At 44.6% G+C, this 20,192-nt stretch overlaps 1 protein-coding gene across 2 annotated transcripts in view; it reads left to right on the forward strand.

Moving 5' to 3' along the window:
* DENND1B (DENN domain containing 1B) overlaps positions 1-20,192 on the forward strand; it is a 2,623,009-nt gene that overhangs the window by 1,447,788 nt on the left and 1,155,029 nt on the right. For both annotated transcript variants that reach the window (XM_069641511.1, XM_069641512.1), the window contains exon 7: positions 811-891. In XM_069641511.1, coding sequence (XP_069497612.1) covers positions 811-891 — 81 coding nt within the window. The remainder of the gene's footprint in view (positions 1-810; positions 892-20,192) is intronic.

Genomic DNA, 20,192 nt, shown 5'->3' on the forward strand with positions numbered 1-20,192 from the left:
AAATGGCGATTTAAACTTTTCCACTTTTGATGCGAGTGTTCGGATGTGGCCAAATCAGTAGCTTGCCGAATGTCGTGAACTTTCCATGCACGAGTTCAAAAGTTACTGTGGAAAACGTGTCATGTCACACACATTATATTGCCACCATCGCAGCAGTAGTATGTATTGATCATAATATGCCATGCTTTAAAACATTGACGTTTGACAACCAGTATAATTCCAGAGTATAACAGAGATGTCTGAAAAGGCGAAACAGATGCTACTGAAAATGTCTTTTTTATTGTATTAGCTGAAATTAATCAGCTTTTCAATATAATTGTTACAAGTTTGAATACTTTAAACATGAATATAAATGTAAATCAAATAACATTACAATCATTTAAACACACAATCATTAATATATATATATAAACAAATTACAAAATTAAAACAATCTTAAAACAACAATCTTATATAGACATAGACAAAATACAGAGAAGATGCAGATACCAAACGAACATAACCAGCCACTTTCTTTCCCTACAATATCTTAAGACTTTTTTTGTTTCCTCTGCCCAATTGCTTATGTTTGTTTTCGTTTAACAACAATTCTCACACCATATTTGTTTAATTGGCATAGACGTCATTGTCTAATAAACATAAATAAATTGTAATCTGATAATGTTTCATGCATTCATTCGGCTTTGTGAAATATTGAAGTCGTCCGCATAATCTGCGCTCGTGCTTTTCATAAATGTGCACAATTGATTCTGTCTTTATGCGTGTTTCACTTGTTTAATCCTTGAACCACTGTTCTGTTTTTTTCTGTAGGAAAATGATTTGAATGACATGTTAAAATCACTGTATAATCACCCTGTGCCAAAAGCCAACACTCCTGTAAATTTAAGTGTGGTGAGTATCATCTGTGCTTTCGGAATACAATTATAGATGGAACTATTTGCGTTAATGCATTTAATCTTTTTGCACTTTGTCCTATGGTCCACTCACTTGTCTCGTAATTGTAACGTATTGTTCCTCACTGTTGAACTGTGTGGCTTTTACAAATTTGTTTTGCATTGGCCTACTCCAGGGGCAGAAAAATTAGACTGGGTTACCCACCGTTCCCATGTCCTCTGGAGCAACCCCACCCAGTCCTAGATTTTTAGCAAGAATGCCTTTGCAAGCTGGAACTTGTAGGAACAGCCTGTAAATGTAAACGGTAAAACTACAAGTTACAGTATGGTAGTAATGACGATTTAAAAGCCTGGGCTTGATAACGGCGCCTCAAAGGACACGATCCCATTGATAGGTCTATTCTTCTGAGTTTATAAATAGCTGGTAAAGGAGGTCAGCCTAAAAAGCAGCATGTGATTGTCCGAGACGTCTGCATTTCTGAGCTGGTTGCCTGCTCTGGCCACCTATTTTCACGCCCTCCTTCTGCCTGCTACGGGGTAATTAAGCATAGGGACTCTTGCATCAAAGGCTCGTGGTGGTAATGGTGGGGCGAACAAATGCCTTAACCCACTGCAGGTATATTTTGCTTCTTTTATATTTGTTCATTAATGCAGCACGTGTTTCCAGAGTCCTTTACAGATTTATGAATAGGCATAGGTTGCAACGAATAAAAATAGAACAAGACCTGCAATTATTTTAGACAGAGTAAAGTAAATCGCAGTAGTGAAAATCAAGAGTCAAACCTGGATTTAAGAGAAATGTTGATGTTTGCACGATGAGAAGAAGCTGAAACAATATGAGATGAGGTTTGCAGAGGTTGGTGGTAAAAAGGAGAGTTGAGATCCTCATAGAGCTGGTAGGAAAATCTAGTTACATGCAACCAATAAAGGCATGGAAGAGAAAGACTGCAATATGTGTAAGCCCTCTTTAAAAGAAGTGGGAATAAAAACGCAATGAGATTGGGAGCTAGCGCAGAGGGTGCAAGAAAAGGAGTCGGAATAATGCAGTGAAGAACATAGAAAGCGAAGTCGAAGATGCTCTGAACTAGAGATTATATACAGGGAGACAGCAGGCAAGAACTGTGGTCAAGATAAGAAGCAATGAAAAATCAATTGTTATGCTGCGAGTCTATGGACCACAATTCCTGGACTGCCCACAAAAGGGGCCATCCAGGAAAAGCTGCCCACAGAAGCCCACCAGTGGAAGAGGAGGGCGCAACAGAAGAGAGGGGCCAGCAAAGGGACTGGGGGGCGGACTGGGCGGGAGGGGAATCGGGCTGGTGGGGGAGGAGGAAAAAGTGCTATGGAGGTTTCGGGGACAGTGGGATGAGGTCACGGGGTGTAGTAAGGGAGGTAAGCAGGGAGACACTTAGCATGGCAGTCTCGGGGCTCAGCCAACCTCCCACCGGGTAATGCTTATTTCACCACTCATTTGAGGTTGCTCTTAGCCAATCAAAAAAGACAGATTTTGATCCTCAAACAGGCAGGATATACTCATAGAATCGATTGTTAGCGGTGGCAAATATGATATGATTGAATGTTTCAGATATTCTAAGCGATAGTGGCAAGCTTGCACAGTAGAGGTGATGCACTGGAAACTCAAGCAAGATATGTAGCGAACAAATACTGTGTGATGATAGGAGAGGAAGCCTATTACATAAAAAATGGGAGATCAGGAAGAAGTGCAGAGAGTAAAGCAACAGCAGTGAGAAGTTGTTTTTTTAGAGGTCGAGGAAGGGATGAGCTTCCATCAAGGCTTGCTCTTCAGAGAGAATGTCATCAAGGGATTCATATACAACATGTGCAAGAAAGATCTGTGACTCGTTAGGTGGGAGGCAGACACATTGTACTTTCTAGAGAAGAATATCCTTATAACAGATCCCCTTTGAAAAGAGACAAAGCACTCCGAAGATAATAATAAATAATATAATTTAGCATTTATATAGCGCTACAAACTCTCAGGTATCTGAGCGCTGCTGTGGTGCTCATTTATCGACCTCGGAAGGATGAAAGGATGAGTTGGGCCCTGCCGGGATTCGAACCTGCAATTGCACTGATGTCAAAGCGAGCACTCTACTCACTGTGCTATCGGACTGGCTTCGATTAGGAAGGAACAAAGATGGGAACGAAAAGTGTATGGGACATCTGAGCCAGTTTTCTACTAAATGCTTATGGTACATAGAGAAAACTAAATTAGAATAAGAATCACACTGAGTAAATTGTGGTAATATAAGTTATTTCCAGTACTTTACCATGTCAGAAGTTAAAGAGATAGGAACCAGTGAATAATGGTCACTTCTTTCAACTTTTTCTTTTTCCCAGATGGCATCATCAGAACTTATAAAACGAATACAAAAAAACTCCACACTCCCATAATGATTTGGTGCAGTAAAATAACATATCAATATTACTCCTATTCTCGCCCCTTTCATCCATACTGGTTGGGCATCCCTCCATATAGACAGGAGAAGAGCAATTTACACTGCAAAATGTACATTTGCTGTTAAATTTAAAAGTGCATGGGCACGGTAAATCGGGTGTAGTGCCGAATCCATCTTCCAAGGCCACCCATCGGTTCTCTTTTTCATGCTGACAGGAGCAGATACCTGCAGCTATTTTTTTTTGTTGCCCCACTTTTATTAATTCTTTACTTCCTGCCTTCGACACTTCTAGTACTCCTGCCATATGTCCGTTTCTGCTGGATTCTCCCGATGCGCTTTTTTCAACTATCCCTTCCCGGCTTTTACTGGAGTGTCTTGGGGCTGAACACCGGTGTGACACGTGCATTACATGTGACGCCCTTTCACCAAGAGCACTAAAGACAGACTCAGTCACTGAGTGGAGCTCTTTTGTAGATCCCATTTAGCCCACTTGAAGGAGTTTTCCAAGACGAAAACAATGATGACTAAAGTAAGTACCACTTTGCTTTCTCGGGAATCCAAGCAGGGTGACTCCTTTGCACAGAGTTCCTCTGCTGGGAGAGTTTGCTGTATGTTTCCGGGCCTCCCAGAACCTGCTGAGAAACAGCTGGAGAGTGGGGTTATGGTCGAGATGCTTGTTGTCACAACTAAGATTTGACAGCAGCCTTATAGCTGTCAACACACAAAAAGATTGAGGTGGGATATCGCCACCTGACATCCAGCAGTCCATGTCTCCCCACTCACCTGCAGCCTCATTTGTTAGTAGTGGAAGTGGCTTCCCTTTTGGCCAAGCCAACTACATCTGGTTTTACTTAGGCATCTTCAGCTGGCCTTCTCTCAAAGGAAGACAAGCTCCTGGAGGTCTATGGCTAGGTGATTTATACCAAATTGTTCTACATCCAGGGTGACCCACAAGTTTACTATGGGTGCTTGCGCTGAGGGGCTCCCAAGTATCATCACTAGACATGGGCCCAAAGGAGCACCTTCAAGTCAGGAGACATCCGGAGCTACATGTTGTCAGGGTCCCAAGGAGCTGAGGGCCAATGGCTCAATGCCAGTTGGTAGTTTCCTGTGTGCCGTTCTTCTTCCACACACAATATGGCTGACAGGTGCTAAACTGAGATGACAATGGAGACCAGTATCTCCTCCTAACAAGCCCCAAGTTGTGTGCTGGGTAAGATTGGGCCAAACCCCAATGACTCATACCCAGCATGGAAGAATGTTCAATTGGGCATACCTACAGTCTTGGATGTCACTGAGGTACTCCAACTCTTGGACCATGCTGCGCTGTTAGGGCACCTAGTGTTCATTCTAGCCACCTTGTTGTGGACAACCTCTTCTGTTTCCACCTCAGGACAATTAAAGCGCTCCACCCAGGCATTCAAAGAGAGGTTCCTGAACCAGTGTATGGGGCTAATGAAATCCCAGCAAATGACGGCCTTCTAAAAAATCTCATAAATAAGGAGTCCATCACATGCCTCCTCCAGCTATCCCGGCTCCAGCTTCGACCCCATTAGTCACTGTTATGCCTGCTTCTCAGTGTGCTCCCTTGGATAACCCACCAACTTGGCCACATGCCACTCATTCACAGCCCCAGTCTAATCCAATGCCTTCTATTCCAGTGACAACAAACCTGTCTTGTGACCTCCCTAACCAGGGTCTGCCTCTGGCTTACCCATTTCAGACTTTCATAGATGCCCCAAACATGGACGAGAAGGAGGGTTTTCCCCCATGCACATTATCGTTCCATGACATAATGTCAGTTATAGCCATGCTTCTGGGCCTCCCAGAACCTGCTGATAAACAGCCAGAGAGTGGGGTTATGGCAGAGGTGCCGGCTTTCAAAACGATTTGGCAGCAGCCTCATAGCTGTCAACACACAAAACGATTGAGGTGGGATATCACCACATGGCATCTAGCAAGCCATGTTTCCCCTCTCATCCGCAGCCTCATTTGTTGGTTGTGAAAGTTGCCTCGCTCTAGACCAACCCAACTACATCTGGTTTCGCTTAGGCATCTTTAGCTGGTCTTCTCCCAACGGATTTGTATGGCCAGGTGGTGTATGCCAAATTGCCCTACATCTTAGATGGGCAAATGCAGACGCCTTTATTCCAGCAGCTAATCAACTACTATGGAGAGATTAGCTTCCGCATGATACTGATTCTCTTCCAGATCTTCCTCTCGATTACCAGGAAGCTTTTAAATTGGATCCAGGCAGCGGAGGGCAAGCATATGCCATGGGACTTGATAGGATCTTACCTTCATCATGTGAATACCACCAGCCAAGGGTTATGTGTCTGACTGGACATGCACCATGCTACCTGGATGCACACTACTATATTTGCAGTTGATGCTCAGGATTGTATTCTTGATCTCCCGTTCAAAGGGATAGATTTGTTCCATTCTGCCACAGGGATGGAGCTAAATGAAAAGCAAATTATACTAGATAGCCAATCTATCAAAGCCATGCAAGCCTTTTGCCTATGACCAAGGCAGACCGTATTCGACGCTCAGGGGCTTGGGTGGCTTTCAGAGATCCCAGGGGTGAAGGACTCGTAGTCAGAACTTCGAGCATGCGTTGCCTCATTGTTATCCTCCACACCATCCTTTGCTGCCAGAAAGCAATGCAGTCAATGTTTAAGACAAACCTGCCCAGTCAAATGCAGGCTGACTTTGCTTCTAAAGGCAATGCATGCTCATTATATGGACCTTTTTGCTGGTTTCAGGAGTTATGGGAGGGTTCTGTCACCTACTGCCATGCTCGCCCCTCTCTTTTCACCTCCATCTTTAAATCAGGCCTCCGGCACTTTTTATTTGAAGCTTTGAAACTACCCCCAATACAGGCAGTGAAATCTGTTTCCGCTCAGGAACATGGGCTGGGATCCTGTTCCAGGATCTTTAGTCTCAAAGAAAAAAAGGTGGACCTAAGGAAATTACTAGACTTTTCCTCTCCCCAGAAGAGTTCAGGACGTTGACCCTAGCCCAGATCACAGAATCCATTTGTGCAGAGGATTGATTATTCCCTGTGGACCTGAAAGACGTGTACCTGCATGTACCCCTTTGGAAACTGCACCGCAGGTATCTGGGGTTTTCAATGAGGAAAGTCCATTTCCAGTGCAGTTGCCACATATGAGGATTCACTCAGCCCCTTATACATATACCAAGATCATGAATGCTGTAGCAAGCTTATTAAGATCCAAACAAATGTTTGTCTACCCTTCTTGGACGGCTGTCTAGTGAAGCAAGTTTGCCACACAGAGTCTCCCACACTCTTCAGTGTTTCCTGAAGTCACTCTTTGAGTTGGGATTGATGGTCATTTTAATTAAATCAGATTTTACACCAATGCAGGTCCTCACCTTTATTGGATTCCACTGGGACGCAGTACAAGCCAAGACATTTCTTAATCAGGATATAGTGGTGAACATCCTACCAGCCCTCAAACATTCCCTTTATGGTGTGGTGGTACCAAAGTGTGTTAGTCCTCTTGGCTACATGTGCTCTATTGGTTCCTTTTACGAGGCTTTCAATGAGATTTTATCAGTTACAGCTAGCAGACTAGGAAAAGGTTCAACCAATTGGACATAATCCCCTTCCCATTGGTTCTTTTTTCTGACTGATTGTGGTGGTAGGTGTAATGAACTCATAGTGACAAAAGTAAAAACCGACACAAGGGATCACAGTTCAAGGGTGTTTATTAAACTGTAAGTGCGGGGTGGAAAAACAGCTAACCTAAATCTAAGATGGGAGCAAGTGTCGACAATCAAATGAAAAATAAAGTACAAAATCCTATACTAAAAAACGTATTGATAATTCCTTAAAATTAATTACAGAAAGAATGTGGGATAGGATGTTCAAATAAAGGAAAAGGTGTCACAAATAATAAGTCAGGATGTGATTGCCTTGAGGTCTCCCTTCCCCACGTTATTAGCACTGGATAAGGTGGGATTTTGGAGCACAGCACACACTCGAGCCTTCCCAGCACGAGCTAACAGTTCCGTATCAGCTATCGGGTTCTTTGATGGTTAAGTTTCTTTTCAATAAAGGTCTCTCTCCTTTGTGGCCTGATGCTCTCAACAAACACAAAGTTCTGTTCTACGAACACTTTGGGTGATGGCTTCACCCTTGAATCCCCCTCTTCTGGGCGCAGACCCCTCAGAAGTTGTATTCAACAAATTAACAAGACAGTTCCTTTTTCAGTGACCTTTGGGTGATAACTTTCCACCCCTGGATCTCCCTCGGCCGGGCTTGGACCCCAGATGACAAGGGGGGCACTTGCCTTCCCCTTGTCTTGCAATTCTTCTCACTTTCACAAATCTTAATGTCTTTTTGAACAGTTTTGCAGGCTTTGCCCTGATTGTTGGCTTCCCTCTGCTGGGTTCACTATCGCTGACATTCCTAACACACTGTTCATGTACTAATCTTCACCATGCAGGATTCACTTCCCTTACCTTTCACAATCGTCTGCCGGTCAAAGACTTTTGACGGTACAGAGGATTTTGCAATACCCCTGTATGACCACTTTGACCTTTCTTCGCCTATTCTCAAGGCCTTCTGGTTACGGTAGTCTTTACCATTGGGTAATCACCCAGAGTTTCCTGCGTGAGCACCCATGTGGTGCCTGAATCATCTGTTGCTGGTTTTCCCCCTCCTTCGTTAATAGTATCTTTTTAGCTTTTCAAAGTTCAATTTAGCCTTCGACTACTTTTTGTTCAACACAGTTCGGTTTCTTATCAACACTCCCCTCGACTCACCGGTTGTGATTAACGGGTTGGCTTTCTTTCTCCTTGGAGTCAAGGTTGGTACCACAGAGACAAGCTTCTCCCCGCTTGGTAATCAGCGGAGGAGGGTCTCGTGTACCATTGACATCTGTTGCAATACACGTTGGCTATTGTTCACAGACTTATTATTCCCTCTGCGGAGGGTCCACGGGCCTTGGTCGGAAAGTGCAAGGTCGGCGCTCTCCTTGTCAACCTCTCGGTCTACACCGTCTTTCTCCTCCTCCTGAACTGCCGTGCCTAGTTATCTCTTACATTGTGCGGTCTGCCTTGCTTGTCCTGTGCTCTTGTGCTCCACCTTTTATATCTGTGGGAAAGGAAAAGGCCATCAGGTGTTTGTGATTCTGGTCAATTGCCTGACTTTGCCTAACCCTGATATTGGGACACGTCGGGCAAAAGGCTCTGGTGTTAGTCCGGTGTCTTTAGTGTTGTGCAAATGTGTTTGTGTGGAAAAAGGGGGGGGCAGTGTTTTAAAATATCATATGTGGTAGGATGGGTAAAAGGTGTTGAAAGAAGGGGGATACTGCGTCTCTCCCATCAGTCTCCCACTCCCCAAGGACCCCCCATCCAGGTGATCCTCCCTCACTGGTCAACCCCCAGGAACTGGATCCAATAGTGATGGCAGTGTCCTGGCCATGTGGAGGACAGATCCCCAGGGGCCAACTAGGGAGACACCTTCAGTTTTCTCACATAGGACAAGAGAACTTCAATAAAAGGATCTTCACTGAGAGCTCCCCCTCATTCTGTGGTGAATACAACAGACTCTATGGAGGATTGTAGGTTTTGCTCGAGGCGTTTCTCACCATGATCTCTGGACAGGGATGCACTTGGAACACACCATGAAGTCCAGTCGATGGTTTCCTAGATTCAAAACACATTGGTACTGATCTCCTCCACTGACAGCACTGCCTCAAGGTTCTGCATCAACAAACTGGGTGGTACCAGGTCACCACCTCTGTGCTTATTGGTGCTTCAACTTTCAGAATGATCTAGGCATGGATACTTCTCAATGTGGTCCACTTAGTCTTTGGACTCAACATCAACGCACATCAGGAGTCTGGATTGAAAGAATTTTCAATGGGAGCACTACCCTTTGGTGCTAAAAGAGATCTTTGATGGTGGGGAACGCCATAGGTGTACTTCATCTCCAGTCATCCCAATGCCAAGTATCACCTCTTGTATGGGCCTAGGGATAGGGTCATTGGGGAACACAATCCTGATCAAATTGAGCGGAAGACGTATGCATGCATTTCCGCCAGCCCCTCTCCTGCAGAGGGTACTGGACAACTTCAGGGTTTCCCGGCACTGCTCAATGAATTACGATAGTCCCTCACGGACTTGCAAGAGTGTGGTTTCAGACTTCTTCACTCTTGAAACTTTGGGCCCAACAATGCCACAACCAGTTCAGGAACTTCTCTCCCAACAGAGAAGGGAGTTGTTCTCCACTCATCCCCTCAGTCACTAGCCTTAGTGAACTTGTTCCTGAGCAACTGACCCATATTCACATAGGCCTGTACTCAGACAATACGAGTATATTTCAGACAGCCATCAAGGAGTCTACTCATAACTAGCATAAAAGAAAGTGAATGCATTTTTGTTACTGGACAGTATAGAGAGGTAGAAGTCCTCTCTCTTGATTGATGAATAATATTTCCTTTACTGTCTACCTGTCAGAAAGTTGCATGCAGGTCTTCACCTCTAAAACATGTGGCTGCTATTGGTGCCTACAGGAATACAGAGGACATTGTGCTTTCATCAGCAAATCCCATTGTTAAAATTCCTTTGGTGGGTTCATCAGTCTCTTCCCTCTGTCAAGAACCTCAACTGGAGTGGGATTTAAATGTGATTTTAAGTGGCTGTGCCTCACAAGACCTTTGAGCATACATCCACATTGGATGTCAAATTAGTTGTATGGAAAATGGTTCTGCTTGTTGGTTTGACTTCCACTGGGTTGATAAGTGAGATACAGGCGTTTTCAGCCTCCGAGCCATTCATAGTCTTTCACAAGGTCAAAGTAGTGCTTTGAACGCTTCTTTCCTTTCTTTTCACAGGTTCTCTTCATTACATTTCAAGCAAAAAGTAATCCTCCTACTTTCTTTCCCAGCTTCTTACTCTGATGCAGAATAAGCTCTACTTTGTTTGGATATTAGGTGGCCTTTCAAATACAACGTAACATTGAACCAAGTATTTTTCAAATCCAATGCTTTGTTAGTGACATTCAGTGGTCTTCTGCAGATGAGCAGGCTTCAAAGGCCTCCACTGCGACATGAATGTGGCACTGGATCCTTACATTTTGCGAAGTTCAAATGCAAACATCTCAGTGGGGTCTTCATATCAGTTAGTCATGGTCATGGTGGTTGATTTTCAAAACACGTCTCTTGCACACCATCGCCATTGCTGCTACCTGGGTGACAGCATCTATATTTTGTAAATATTACTGTATGGAAATCAGTTCCCGAGAGTATGTTTTCTGCCAAGATTCCTGAAATACCTCGTCTCTCGAGTTAGTTGAGGTTCCTCTTCCCTGTTAAAGGCTCATGCTAAGGATGAAAGAGCTACAGTTATTCACTGTAGTGACTACTGTACTCCCAGTCCATAGTCCTCTTTCTTCCATACAACCTTACCATTAGCCCCCATAAAGCGTAGTTAGTTGGCACCACATCTGACGCATGTAAAAGGAGGACTGGGGAGTACTCCTAGAGGTTTAGTACGGTGCTGTGCCCAGTGATCACACACGTTTGCATTAATGATGACGACCCATTTTGCAGTGCAAATGCCTTCAACCCCATACCTAGGAATGAAAGGGGACTACAGACTCTGATAATAGTAGTTACTATGGTTACATTTCGTTTTTGGCGGATGATGGTATTCCTAAGCTTTGATTACTTTGGTTTCCATTTTTGTTTTGCTTTTATAACCATAGCTGTTTCTTGAGAAGAGGATGTACTTTAACACTCCCTTGCTGAAGTGAAGCAATGTAAGTTACTTGCTTTGTGAAGTACTTAATACAATGTCCAGGTCCTTACTGATGAAAACAAAATCTATCAAGATTGCAGCTTCAGAGATGACATTTCTTCAAATAATGATACATAATACATTTAGGTTATGATTTTGCAATGTGTGATGTGCAACCATGAAAATGGCAAAAATAAGGCGTTCTGCTTTCATTTTGTACCCCAGCTAATTTCTGTACCCTTCCAAGGCATAGCAGGGGCACAAAGTGGAGTTTACATCTCTGCTGTGCTTTTCTCTTCAGTCTGAGAGAATTTCGGACAGGCGTAAAACCAAAAGGATTCCTACGGGACCTGCCTCGCATTTGCACCTGTTAATGAGCAGGTGGGATCTATAGGAATCCATTAGTAAATGCCCCCCATGAAGCATGATTTTCAATCTGTTAACTATTTTTGCAAAACGGAGCGTAAAAGTATAACAGTGATTTGCCTTGTTTTACTCTTCACTATTACGCTGCTCCATGCAAATGTTTAAAATTGTATGCGTGAGACCCTACAGCCAATCCTAACGTTGGCAGTCCCCTGAATCCTAAAATGCCCCCCTATCTAATAGACTCCATCACCAACTGAAGTCTCACTCATGCAGTCCACTTCATTTCCATTTCACATTTGGCTTGGATTTCCACTAGAACTAGTGTTTCAGAGAAATCTTTCTCTATCCACTATCCTCTCCCTCTTGCAAATGTATGACTCTCTTGGATGATAAAAAAAAGGACTTCCTTTTTCGACCCTCAAACTAGAATGTTTTCCATACGTAAAAAATCCCAACCCCAGCAAAGTGCCTACTCAGGGAAGCCTTTCACTTTGAGATATTCCAGGCCTCCACACTGATATAAAGATTATAGGTTATTATATAGCGCGTCATGCCAGATTCCTACTATTTCAAAGCACTGTAAAATTAGAATTCAAATCTGCCACACGTGTGCCTTGCAGGCTAAACAAATAAGTTTAAGATCATAAATAAGTCCCTGAGCAAACCTATCAAAATCAACTCTTAACATCAACTTAGACCACACTCTCTTAATACACTTCTCTACAAAGTGGTCACCAAAGCTATACATAAACCTTTTCTTGAAAAAAGTAAAAACAAAGTTAGCTTTTATTCCCCAATTTACAACAATAGAGCAGTCAGCTAGACGAGCAGTTTATAGCCTTCCAGAAATACAAATACAAGTGAGACATGACCTCGCCTCCCTAATGTGTCATCCTCCATAATCCCTCTTTCAATAAAATCTCAGTCACCGGCTCTTCATATATAAGCACAAAAAGGCCAAGAATACAAAATAATACTCCTTCTGCTGATTGCTAGTTGGCATCCAGAGAAATAAATAAGGGCAATGAAGCTGCCATTTTAGAAAAGAAACATCCTAATACAACTCACACTGTGCTAAGGCCAATATCATGTGCGTCTTGCTTGACTCACCTTTGATCATGATGGTAATGTAGAACGCAGTGCCGCATGCCAGTAATTCAAATTCGTACACCATTGTTTCTCTTTTATTCAGGAATAAGACAGCTGCAAACTTAAATTTGTCAAATGAATGTTTCCCCATCAATACCAACTACAAACTGTAAAACACCCAACAGACTCCTGCCTGTGTAGAAGCTCCGACAATCCCATTGGTGGAACTTTATGACATCTGCACTGGATCTCGATTGGAGAAAGAGTCCTACCTAAGATACTCACTATGGGGCACAATATTGCCTTTTAAACAGGTCTGTTTCCTTCATGCTAGTATTGAAAGGTACTCCTCAAACGTTAATCTTTAATCTGACTACGTTTTCCTCCTAGCTGTCCCCACTGCCACCTTTGTGAGGAAAGCAGTCTGCGGTATCTCCCAAGTGCAACGCTATACAGGTCTATACACAATCCTTATGCAACACTGATGGATCAAGGACATAAAGCATCCCTTTAATCTTGGATATTTGACAACTCAGTCTTTGCCACACTCTGAGGCAATTAAGTTCATGCTCTGCGCATCCTAAGTATTCATTCAATTGTGAAATGGCCATTCCCATAAGTAGTAGCCAAGCCCGGGCAGCCAAAGTGCATCTTCTGTATTGAGGATACTGGGTTAATAGTTAAAGATGTGCCTTTTCCCACCCAAAGATCTTTGGAAAAGTGAAAGCACTCTCTTAATGGGTGCTTTCTAATATGTATGACGTATTTTGTCATACTAATTCTCAACTCTAAATAATAGTTAATGATCTGATATGTCATTTATAACGCGCCTGTACACAAGTGTTTCTAGGAGCGACAAGACAAGGTAGGGAAGACGGAGGGAGGACAAAATAAACAATCTTACTAGGCCTTGTGTCATTCTGATCGTGCAACTGCAATACACAAAAGTGCAGGGGGGAGGCGAAGTGCCAAGGGAAGGGGTGGGCGAAGAGTGCAGCAATGTTCTCAGTAAGTGCAGCCAGGGCAGCACAGCTCTGGGTAAGTGCAAGGAGGCCGGGAACTGTAGGGTTCTAGATGCAGCCCCTGAGTGCACAGTCTGCCCGGCGGCAGTGCAGGGGCTACTGGCCGTGGGGACCCTTATACCGGTGACTCTCAGAGGGTAGCTTGGCAACCAGTCAGCACAGCAGACTGGTCGGTCAGCAGGGGAGAGAGAGAAAGCAGATGTGAAAAGGAAGGTGGTCCGGATCAAGTTGGAGAGGGGCAGGGAGGCCATTCCAGAGGGATGCACCTGCCGAGGAGAGAGATCTACCCCCACTCTCTGTCTGCAGAAGCATCTGACCCTCAGAGAGTTGGAGGTGGCTGAGCGAAGAGCTCTAGAAGGAAGGTGTTTAGCAAGAGAGAGTTGGATGTAGTGAGGGCCCTGGCCCCAGAAAGCATCGTGGACGATGCACAGGGTCTTGCACTTGATCCTTGCAGCCACTGGGAGCCAGTGGAGAGATTTCAGGGCTGGAGAGATACAGTCCCTGGGCTTGAGGCCAAAGACAAGTCTTGCAGTCCTGTTCTGGATTAGTTGCAAAGGACGGAAAGTAGAGGAAGGCAGATTGAGAAAGAGGCTGTTGCAGTAGTCCAGCCTAGAGAGAACCAGGGATCTGGAGACCGTGAGCTTCTGGGGGAAAGTCAGAAAAGGAAGACTACCTCTGAGGAGGTGCAGCTGGTAATGGCACTTCTTTGCAAGGTCCGTGATGTGAGGAGAGAAGGAAAGAGTGGCGTCGAAGATGACGCCAAGGTTTTTTACCTCACAGGAAGGCAGAAGATGACGCCTCAAGGAGGCCAGCAAGAGTGAGAGAGGGAAAGCAGGAGCAGGGGTCCCAATGAGAAGGATATCGGTCTTACTTGCATTAAGGCAATGAACAGTGGAGGCGCACCATTCCTGAATCCCGGATAGACAGTCGGGAATGAGCAAGAGAGGAGAGGTGGCTGAAGTGAGCCTGAGCGAGAGCTGAGTGTCATCCACCTGACACTGAAAGTTAGAGGAGAAGGTGGAGATAAGGTGGACCAAAGGGGCCAAAGAGACATTGATGAGCCAGGGTGAGAGGTTAGAGCCCTAGGGAACACTGCATGTGGAGATAGAGGTGGTGGAGAGAAAAGACCCAAGTTGGAGCTGGGATCTTTGGTCCAGGAGGAAGGAGGTCAACCAGGCCAGAGCCTGATCCGTGATGCCAATGTTCTCACTGAGACAATTTACCAGTATGGCATGATTGACCATGTCAAAAGCAGAGGAAATATCAAGGAGGATGAGGAAAGGTGGGAAGCTAGAATCAAGATTAGAGAGAAGATCTTCACAGGTGTTCAGCAGAGTAGTTTTTGTGCCTATGGCTGCTCTGAAGCCAGACTGATGACTATGGAGACAACCAATAGATTCAGTGTGGAGAGTAAGTTGGGAGATGGCCATAGAGATCAGGCAGTAGTTTGCCAGGCAGGAAGGATTGTAGAAAGCTTTTTCAAGAGGGGGTGCCCAAGCAAGTGCTGAGGGGAGAGTGCAAATTTCCAGTGGCAAAAGAGTGATTGCAACAATCGGCCAATGCTGTAGCGAGGGTGTCTATGTGGTCTGTGATGGTTCTAGAGGAGCAGGGGAACACCTGCTTGGATGACACTTCTATAGATCAAACTTGACTAGAAACATCATCAGGCTAGTTGGAGAGAAAGAGGGGAAAGGAGGAGGAGCAGGAGAGGTGGCCAGAGAGGGGCCAGGACAAGTAGTGGGAGTGGAAGCAGAGAGAGAGGACCGGATGTCCTGAGTTTGTGGTGAAATGAGAAGCTAGAGCCGTGAAGAAAGGCTGGAAGGGATCAGGAGAGGTGGAGACTGCAGAAGGATTGGCCAGTTCCTTACAGATTTTAGGAGTTCAGCCATGTTGTTAGAGGCCGCAAATACGCAGGCTTGGATGTGGGCTCTCTTCTTGGACAGAGTCTGTGTTGGCTTTGGAGCAGGCTGCAGGCCAGTTTGTCAGAGGATGAGCCCAGTGCCCTCCACTTCCTCTCAGCCACCCTACACTTGCATTTCAGGGTGGCAAGATCGGAGTCCTACCAAGAGTTACACTTGGAGGTAGGCTTCATGTGGATTCTCATGACAGGGGCAAGGCCATCCAGAGTGTTGGAGATTGAAAGATGCAGGTTAGAGAGGGCTCTATCAGAGTGTGAGTGAGCCGCAGGTGTGGGAGGAGCAGAGAAAGTAGTGGCAAAGGCCTCCACTGACGCACGATTCATGGGCCGGATGTGATATATTTTATTTGTATCGCACTCGTACACAAGTGTTTCAGAGCACGGCAAGGGAGGAGAAACAAGGGAGAACAAAACAACGATCTTACTAGGCCCAGTGACCTTGAGAACGTGCAAGTGCATGGGAAAGGGAAAGGGGAAAAGTGCATGGAAGGGGGAGAGTGGAAAGTGCAGAGCAGAGGAGAACAGATAAATAATAATAAATACAAATAAATAGATAATGAAGCAATAAACAGGGGTAGTGTGGTCAGCAAGTGGCAAGAGCTGTGTTTACAGCAGCAAAACTGAGTAAGTCTGATAAGTGCATGAAAGAAGAAAATGGGGTGTGGGGGACTGTAGGGGTTATAGATACAGCCCCCAGTGCGAGAGGTGGCTGGGAGGCAGTGCAGAAGGGTGGCAGGGAGAGCAGGTACCTGGGGACAGAGGGTGGCCAGGTGCACAGTGCCAAGAGAGCAGATCAGCAGGGCAGAGGGGGAGCAAAGGCAGATGCAAAGAGGAAGGTCTTGAGGTGCTTCCGGAACCGGAGATGGTTCTCCTCAAGTTAGAGTGGCAGGGAGGCTATTCCAGAGGGAGGCCCCAGTCGAAGACCGAGATCTTCCCCCCAACTTGTTTCTTTGCAAAACGACTGACCCTGAGGGAGTTGGAGGTAGAGAAGTGAAGGGCTCAAGAGGGGAGAAGGTAGGTGGTAGTGTTGTGGGCGGCTTCGCCTGGGGGACAGATGGCTTCAGGTGAGAGGAAGGCAGAAAGTGGTCAGTCCTAGAGATTGGAGAGGTGAGAGGGTTAGAGAGGTGGATTTCTGAGGAGATGAGAACATCCAGGGTATGCCCGGCAGAGTCTGTCAGACCAGAGTTTAGAATGGACAGAGAGTGTTGCAGAGGTTGCATCCAGATGGATGTTGTAGTCTTCAAGGAGGAGTCGTCGAGAGGTAGAGGCAAGTAGAGAAGAGGTGAGGTTAGCCCACTCTGAGAGGAAGAGGCCGACCTTGCCAGGTGGCCTGTAGATAGTAGCCACAGTCAGAGAAAGGCCAGGAGAGATGGAGAGCCTGCAGACTATGCATTCAGGCCTGCGTAGGAATGACTGAGGCAGTGGCCCACTCCAGAAAGATCAGTTGTTTTCTGGGGAGCTGCAGCATTCCAAATTTATTGGGATGAACAAAATATTTATGATGAAATAATGTGGTGTCTCATGATATCAGAACTGGCCTCGAAGGATATCCATAGAGTCGATTCTTTGTGTGGCCCCTGGAGCAGGTTGAGTGGGGTCAAGTTCCAGGCTCCAGGTTGAGGACTGGGCCCTTGAAGGATATCCATAGAGTCGATTCTTTGTGTGGCCCCTGGAGCAGGTTGAGTGGGGTCAAGGTCCAGGCTCCAGGTTGAGGACTGGGCCCGAGTTGTACACTACATATAACATACACATGGAAAAAAGAAATGGGACTCTTTCCCATCCATGTGTGTCTGGAAGGTAAGCAGGGAAAGAGAGAAAGGACATCAAAGTGTTAATCTAAGCACATTTTAGCTGCATCATTCCCCTGACGGGCAGAGGTTGCTCATGTAGATCTGGACCAGAGATTACTGGGTGATGGAAATGCAGCTGAGATAATATCTCCCCTCGGCAGGAGATTCGGTAGCACTCGATCATTAAACCGACTCCTATCTGCAACAACAAAGTTTGCCACAGCAGGGTTACCTTTCAGCTTTGTGTGGTAAACCTGGCCACCCATTGTTATAGCCTTGTAGGCCAAGGGAGAAGGGGTCATTATTGTTGGATAATGACCCGGGACATAGGTAGTCTAATTCTACCATGCACTAATGACCACTCATGAGGTCTCTAAGGCTGTTGGTATATAATGTTAGTTGCAATACATGTTTTGGAGCTTTGGTGCTGATTAAACATTGGCTTAATAATGGGCAAGTAAATCAACAAAGTGAGTTCATAAATGAGTGTGGTTTATTGTGTAATATTTCAATAACGAGCCTGCCTTCATATGTTAATAGTTTCAAATGGAAATGGTTGCAGGTTTCAAATGAGAATGCATGAGGGGTTGTGTAAAAATAATTTGTGTCGCTATAGGAAAGTGTAAATATTTTCCCACATTGTATCTTTCTTGTTGGTTTGCTAAATAGGATTTTGCAGTGAAAACAGGTATCTTAGAGAGCACATTCTTGTTGAAAATCATCTTACCTGCAAATAGCATTATTGTTTTCATGTCTGCATTTGAGGTCTGTGTTCAGAGTGCAGTCAATACCAGTATTTATTGAATGCTCTTTAAGCATTCTGATTGGCTGAGAGGAGGTCAATAACCATTACCATGTGCTAATACTCATTGAAATTCAACTTGCTAGCTTAATGCTGCTGCATAAGTGAACCCTTCAGAGCAGTGGAGCTTGAGGTTTTTTTTGCTCACTATTGGAACAACATCAGTTCAAGCTGGACCAGTATTCATTGAACCTAAAAGGGCAGTTGGCTTTATAGTTATGTAATGGGTCTGGTATGAATGTCCATGTTTTGGAGAATTTCCCTGCACGTGCACGGGAATGTACCTGGGTTCTGCAACAAAAACTGTTGTCTATTGATCATTTCTTCTTAGAAGCTGACATCCCTAAAATGTTGGTGTATATCAGTTAATCGATTGCAACGTTCGTAACTATCTCAGGTGCTAGTCAGTTATTCCCATTTACCCTATTGGTCTCATTTAAGGGTTGTTCTTGGAGGTTTTGGGGAGGGTCTCTTTGCATACAACATAAAATACTCAACTAAAGGTATTAAACTACGGCTATAGGCTAGTGATTTTGAACGGGGATAGTAGGGGTCTCGGCTACCACATAAACTGTAGTCGTCCTCTTCATGCACTTGGCCTGCAACATGCCCATTCAAGTGCATCCTGGAGAAAAGTCCTTCATCATCTTGAACTATCTGCTGCACAAATATTGGGGGGGAGACCAGACCAGTTGATTATGTCCAGGGAATAGGCTGCTGTGTTTCAATGATTGCTTTTTATTTGTGTTCCAGGGAGTGAGCTTCCTCCTCCGTGCGCAAGTCTTCCTGATATTGTTTCTACTAATTCACTTTAATGGTCAGAACATCTTTTATGTGTGCTAACAGTGGAATAGTGCAATTAGAGAGTTTGATGTATGCAGCTGTACTTGCTGTATGTAAACTAATAGTAACTAGTTGAACAGCCCGTGTACACGGGCAAAAGTGTGTGAAGAAAGACATTTTCTGAGTGTTAATAGAGACATTGTGGAGGTGTGATATGCTGAAAATAATTGTATTTACAGAAGGTATGGCGGAAATAAAGGTTACATATTTTTTGGGGAGAAATAGTGCTCAATCCAATGAATGTTCATATCTTTTTTTTAAATGTACATATTTTCTTAGTGTTTTCATCTTGAAGTATGCTGTTAAAGTGGTATCCCTGTGTTGGGCCTTTTCTGCAGCGAATTGTATGTTATTGTTGTAATACGCATTTTGTTCACCTAGAAGATAAACGCTAAGTCTTATTATTGTATGCGTAAGGCAACAGCTCCCTCTAGCAGTGGTAACAGTTGAAGCAGGTGCATGGCGGCTTCGACATACATCTGTCCTTTTATTATATAGTATGATGATGCTCCTTAACTGGTGTCAATGTAACATGTATGTCCTTTGCTAATAAGTTATATTATTTGATTATTTTCTAGTTATGAAATATTATTTGTAGATGTCATCAAGATTTGCAATTCATGGTTTTGGAGCAGAATAATTGATCACCACTCATGATTGCATTCTATACAAAATACTGTTTGTACACCCTGTTAGTCAGACAGCCCAACCTTTATCACATGTGGTAGCTCCTGTACTTTTTCCTGGCTTTTCTTTGTTTGTGACTTGTTTTTCCACCAGACAGACTTAATCTAAAGCCTAACTGAGAGTGTGGCTCTGCGCTTTGTGCTGTGTTTTAAGAGTGCTTATACATCCTAAGGGTGTGATACCCAAAAGGTGCCCTTTCGTCTCCCAGTGTACCCTCTCTGTTAGTCATGTGGTAAGGCTGGTGGTGGATTTTTCACATGGTTAAAATCCTCCACTGGGCAGGATCCATTTGAAATGTCTGCCTCTTTTGGCCCCCTTCCCCCATTAATTTCCTGTTTTAAAGACCCGAGGAGCCGCATGACTACCCCTTGCTTCTTTATCTGTATGTAAGAGGGCGTGCCCATCCTTGGCCACTTGTTGGGTGTGTCCTAGAACTGGGGGCTGTAGGCAGCCTAAAACCAGTTCAGATTTTCATATTCATGTCTGGGATGGTGTGGATTAGTTCCTTTGCATGGTGGACCTTTACGGCATGCAAGGGTGTGCTTACAGTGATTATCTGCCATTGGCTGACCACCCCTCTGTTTGAATT

The sequence above is a fragment of the Ambystoma mexicanum genome, chromosome 1q, assembly GCF_040938575.1.
Source record: "Ambystoma mexicanum isolate Mex_15411 chromosome 1q, UKY_AmexF1_1, whole genome shotgun sequence".
NCBI classification, from domain to species: Eukaryota; Metazoa; Chordata; class Amphibia; order Caudata; family Ambystomatidae; genus Ambystoma; species Ambystoma mexicanum.